At 46.2% G+C, this 5,902-nt stretch overlaps 1 protein-coding gene across 1 annotated transcript; it reads right to left on the bottom strand.

Moving 5' to 3' along the window:
- Positions 1-608: 608 nt before the first annotated feature.
- VTN00DRAFT_3037 (uncharacterized protein) lies at positions 609-5,611 on the bottom strand (the record flags this gene model as incomplete). Its single annotated transcript, XM_069429310.1, has 6 exons — positions 609-693; positions 779-1,137; positions 1,204-2,376; positions 2,425-2,801; positions 4,907-5,314; positions 5,362-5,611. The coding sequence occupies 6 exons, from the start codon at positions 5,609-5,611 to the stop codon at positions 609-611; spliced, it is 2,652 nt and encodes an 883-aa protein (XP_069283449.1).
- Between the last annotated feature and the right edge of the window lie 291 nt (positions 5,612-5,902).

Raw genomic sequence — 5,902 nt, 5'->3', positions numbered from 1 at the left:
GTGAATGACCCTCCAGGGTGTGCTCAGCCTGGCCTGTAGCAACATTCCAGATGCGAACAGTCCTGTCATAAGATCCTGAGGCCACCTTGCTGCCATCTGGTGAGAAGGCCAGTGTCCAGATCCAATCTGAATGGCCCTCCAGTGTCTGCTCGGCCTGGTTCCAATATTTTTGCATTATCGGGAGGCCACCGATCCAACTGGGAGTTTGGTCACAGAACTGTTTTTTTATTACACTCGAACTGGGTGTGAAAAGAAGTGCAGAGCAATAAAGCTGAAGAGGAGCCTCTTCAATTACAGACCGGTGATAGAGAATGAACCGTGTTGCGTCATGAACAAAAGCAAGTAGATCGGGGTACCGGTTAGACTCAACAAATGACATTAGCACCTCTATTAGATACATGGAGATTATGTATAGTAAGACCTGGGAATACTTACAGAAAGCAAATTCTCCAGTTTTTTAATCAAAACAACTCCACTTGAGATACTTCTCATGTGGCTAAGAGCCTCCAACCAATAAAGGAAGTGCTTCTTCAAAAATACATCGATGGTCCCTTCAGGACACAGGCCAACTTGTTCATATAAGCTCCCATCAATCTCGCATAGATGTTCTATCCAGTAGACGCAAGCATATCGAATCTTAGCGAGGGGATCTGGATTAATTGAGCTGGCCTGCTCAATTGACCGCCCTGGATCCTGCAAGTTGTACAGATCTCTTCTCAATGTATCTGACATGGCCTGCAGTGATCGCGATAATATTCTGCAATGTACTTCCATACACCCGTTAGGAAAGATGTCCGGCACTGCATGGATGCTGAGGTAGTCCTTGGCTGACTGATGGACAACATAGATGAAGCCTTCGCGAATGGTCAGAAATGACCCACACAGTCCCACGAGCTCTTCCAAAGATTCCTTGTCGTCCGACAACTTCTCTGGAAGGCCGACAATTGAGTCAAGCTCGTCAAGGTGAGTTGGCCGATAGGCAAGCACAACTGCAGCAAGTATCCGCTTGCAGATCTCGAGATCTTCTTTATCCTTCATATCTCGCATTTGCTCCATCATTCTCTGGTAAAATGGCCGGAGCCCAGGTGGAAATGTTTGTAGCACAGATAACGTCTTTCGGCGAGACGTTTCTGCCAACTGTCGACAAACCAAAGCTACCCAAAGAAAAGTTCCACCTGCATTTGTCTGTATATAACTCCTCACATCAACTTGCAGCTCGCTGCCATATGATTTCAGCCGCGCAAGTTCCTCAACTTTGTGACTGATATAGGATGTAACAGCACTTGCAACATGACTGTGCGCATTAAGTTCAAGGCTAAGCTTCATTCGGCCTTTGTCGGATCTTAATCGCTCTTCAATAGCATCTTTGTGACGACTGGACACTAGCCATTTGACTCGAGCAGTCGATGCTGATGCAGTTCGGCTAATAAGGTCTAGCAGCTGCGACAACCCCGACTCGCACTCATCTAGAGCGTCCACAATCAGATATACCCTTGGGACACTTGAATCGTGCAGCATATTCGTCAAGATTTGTGAGAGAGAAAAGTATGCATTGCTATCTGCGAAGAGCGATTGTCCAGCCTTAGCATATCTGTCGCGAACATGTGACATGAGGGACGGTTGTTGAACAAGCAGTCGATATATAAGGCCTCTCAGTACTGCTGTGGAGCTGTTTAAACCCTTATCAGTTGCTTGGCAGAAGAAATATGACAAGAGGGTAGACTCCGAAGTCGACTGCATTTCTTTGACAATGCCAATCAGTAGCATTGTCTTGCCCTTGCCTGGATCGCCTTTGATCCAAAGCAACTGGGTTTCATCTCCGTCTCTCCAACCTGTAAAGTCCTCATGATTGATAATCCACACATATGAGTCCCGCAGCAGACGATCTTTGGTCCCTTCAATGCGCTCCATATCATCCCTAGGATCAGTCAGACGCAAGTCTCTTAAGCATTGGTTATCCAGGTCCCGGAAAGCGTTCATCTCCTTGTCCTTCTCCATGTCAACAAGTTGCTCAACACCGGACTTGATTTTCTCCTCTCTATATGTAGCTGAATCTTGTCGAAAAACGTCTTCAGCATCTTTGACGCTCTTGAAGTTGCCATCCCAGTCATCAAGCATAGTCAGGTCGCGGAGAAGGACAAGACCCCTCTTCCGGTAGTATGAGCAGACACTCTTCATCTGGTATGAGAGGAGTACTTTATAGAGGTCGACTATTTGTTTTTCTAATTCGCATCGTAATCCAGCGAAACGTCCCTCGTTGGCTGCACTGTTCTCGAGAATGCGGCTCGACAACTTCCAGTACCAGTCCATCCGCTTGATGACATAATCGATCCCATCCTGGTTGGCTTTCATCTCCGATATGGGGTTTGTGAGAATCTCCGGGAAAGTCAGCATTTGGTAGGGCTCCCTAGTTGGCGAACATACCTGTAAAGCAAGAATCACACCAGCCCATGGAAGGGCTGCCTCTGGGACGTTCCGTATTGCCGGACTGATAATATCCTTTACTGAGTTGACAACTCGCATTCCTTCCCCAATACTCTCCTTCACTTGGGCCTCCCTTTGCGTCTTTTTCAAGCCAGCCTGAATGAGTTGCCTCATCTGCGACTGCCTCTTCGCCGCGTTTTCCTGCTCAATTGTGTTCTTTTGGCTGTCTGTTGTTACAGCACTGGGCGCATCCTCATTGAGTTCACGAGACAAGATCTTCTCGTACGCTTGTACCAATTTACTTTCCTCGACTTTCAGGGCATCATAGGCTTTGTCCCACAGCATTTGCGGCAGGCATTGGGGTGCTGAAGTTACTGCTGTAGGCGTGGAAGTCGGAGAAGAATTTGGTTGGGAAAGCACAGGTGCAGGGGAAGATATCATGGGAACTGCACGTGCTACTTGCGGTATAGGAGAGGTAGATCGAGGAATAGATGTTGGGGCCGGCTCATGAGATTGGGGCTCGATTGCTGCACAATTTTGCAAGGTTCCAGCAGATTTATCGACGTCGTCGTCTGTTAGAGAACTCTCTAACGTACTTCCAGATGGAGTTGTCGGCAAGATAGATAAGGTCGCCACACCGTTTTGTAGATTACTATCCTGTTTGAACCTTGAATTTTCCTTTCCAGGCTTCTCGGTCCAATAATTTCTATGAAGAAGCTTCCGTAGAGAAAAAGGTGAGCTCTGCGAATGCGACGAAGATTGTGAAGGCATGACTTCGCAAGGAAATTGATAGGACGGGTGACGTTGCTTGCAACAGCTTGCTGTTGACAGGTAATTCTCTGCAGAACGCGCGATAGGGAGATGCAAGCGAGAGCCACCCCTATCCAAAATCTTAGAGGGGCTTGGAGTACCTAGGGGATGATGGATAAGTGTGAGGCAAGAACTGTATGATTATTTGCCGGTGTGACCTTTGTAGCGCATTAACGGTGCACCTTTTTTGTAGGGAGAAGCGGCGGGCAGAATAAACATTGTCGTTCACTTGAGTAGTGAATGACTGGTCACAGCTCATGTGGGAAATACGTGGCATCACAGCGATAGTCGGCATTATCTGGACTCTGCTATCCAGTGGAAGCCGGTGCAATGTCGATCCCTAAAAAGACCCACCTTTAAGCTGCTTCACATTGGCGTGCTCACAGCCATTTGAGTGGTCCACGAATTCGTGCGGAAAAAGCAATCACACAGCTGCCATCTTGGGCAGGGCGGTCATGAACATGCTTGGCAAGATTAGATAAGTGTCAGACAGCGCGAACCTAGTAATCCGAAGGTATGATGATGAAAGCTCTGATTATTCGAATCTACCTAACTAACTGACTATTTATCTCATGGAATTAGGGGTTAAGACCTTCCGAATATGGATATATCAAGCGATTCCGAAAGATATGATATATTGATGTGATATATTGATGCAATATAAAAGGGTATTGCAAGGGTCTTTGAGATGCCTGGATCGGCGGGTGCTGACTAGGCTGATAGGTTTCTTGGCATACCACAAAGTTATAGTGGTAATATTCGGCTCACAGTAAGAGTGAAAGGCACAAAAGAGGAATCTCTATGCCTTGAAAGTGATTTCACAGTATAAATACATTGAGGTTATTCCTGAACTTTGCAAAGCCCACATTTAATGCACAAACCCCAGTGATAAAGATAGTGTTGACATCTGATGACGGTGAACAATAGAAAGGTTAGGTCTCCTTGTGAACATTATGTAATACAGTGACTTTACTGCAGGGCCGGACGGTCCGCCCAGATCGATTCAGCTGAACCACAGTAAGCCCCACTTGGCAGGACCTGAAAGACTTAACTTTGCACATGGTGCCAATCAAGAACCCAAAATATTTGTCAGGAACAGTCTCTTCCTTTTATGTCCACTTTGTCTCTCCCCACAGTACGGGAAAGAGACTGTCAGAGGGCAGGATTCCAGGAAATGTCCATTTTCATGATCTCTCGGAATTAGACTTCCGCATGACCCAATATAACCCGGACCCAACCCGGACCCAACCCGGGCTGGGTTGGGTTTTGGGTCGAAGACTCCGACCCAGCGTTGGGTCCGGGGCCCCAACTTGGGTTACAAACATAACACACGCGCCAAGGCCAGTGACTACATAAATTATGCATTTTTTGCCTGTAATATTGAGTATTTCCTTTACAACTAAATTAAGTCGATCTTAATATAAGGCAAAATCAGGAGGAAACGAGTATATTTAATGAGAAAGACTAAGCTAGGGAAAAGAAGAAGAAAGCGTGAGGAGGATAATACATTTTCATCTGATGTTTTCATGGGGGGGGGGACGGCCCCCCCGATGAAAAGTTCGGATGAAATCTAACTAATGATACTCAAAGAGATCATCATCTCGACACTTACGCTTCCGTCCTGAGGTCCGTACCTGGGTATTATTCCTAGGTAGTGGTAGCTGGGGCTTACCTGCCTCACCCGCCTCGCCTGCCTCGTCTAGCCCCATCTCGTCATTAATTATAGTATCCTGCTCCTCAGTATCACTAATTGGATCTATCTCAACCTTGTCAAGCTTCTCATCCTTCTCTTCCTTCGCAGCTTCCATTTTGTCATGAGAGAAGAACTTCTCAAGAAGCTTCGCCTCCTGCTCTTCTATATCAAACCTTGAAGTGCAAAGAAACATCATTAACTCTTCAATTGTCTGCGATTTCATTCTCCCTCGACGATAATGACAGACATCCCGAGCAGTGTTGAAGAGCCGTTCAACTCCTGCACCTGTTGCAGGGAAGGAGAGCACATCCCGCGCAAGTGCAGCGATTGCTGGAAAGCGAGCTTGGTGCTCTCTCCAGAATGCAAGAGGCGCAATATGAATAGTATCTATTAACCAGTTAGTATAATTTAGCGAAGACTTAGTTTAAACGTACCACTATCAAGGTATTGGGTCATTTTGTCAGTAGCTGCCTTTGGTTGTGCCTCACTTTCATCTAACATCTTATCAAGCTTTGAGCTTGGCCGAGCTGCTGAGTGAGACCCATCTGAGGACTGGTTGAGAGTTGAAAGTTGCTCTTGATATGGAATTAGAACCTGTTGGAAGGACTTGCGATAGGTATCGCGCCATTTCTGATCCCAATCCTTTGTGAGGAAGAATTTGAACTTATTCACTGGTGCCAGCATTGTGCTGACTGCGTAGATGTGCCCTTGAATATTATCAGTTTGAGAGTAGTACTCATCAAGCTTCATCTGACCAGCTTCTAGTGCATGAAGCATCTGTTGCTTCCATGGAGCACACTTTTGTTATAGCTGCTTCATTGACTGCTCAAGGTGCTTGAAGAGTTTATTGTAAATCTTAAACACATAATGCTCTGTGACATCTCAGGTCTTTGATAGCTGAGTTGTATACTCAAAGAACAGCTCAGTAATATAAAGAAGATAGTCAACCTGGTGCCACTCCTTATTCTGAAGTAA

Source organism: Thermoascus crustaceus (genome assembly GCF_041956765.1).
Source record: "Thermoascus crustaceus strain CBS 181.67 unplaced genomic scaffold VTN00scaffold_11, whole genome shotgun sequence".
In the NCBI taxonomy this organism is placed as follows: Eukaryota; Fungi; Ascomycota; class Eurotiomycetes; order Eurotiales; family Thermoascaceae; genus Thermoascus; species Thermoascus crustaceus.
The sequence above is the reverse complement of the archived record's forward strand: the minus strand, read 5'-3'. Positions and strand labels throughout refer to the sequence as shown.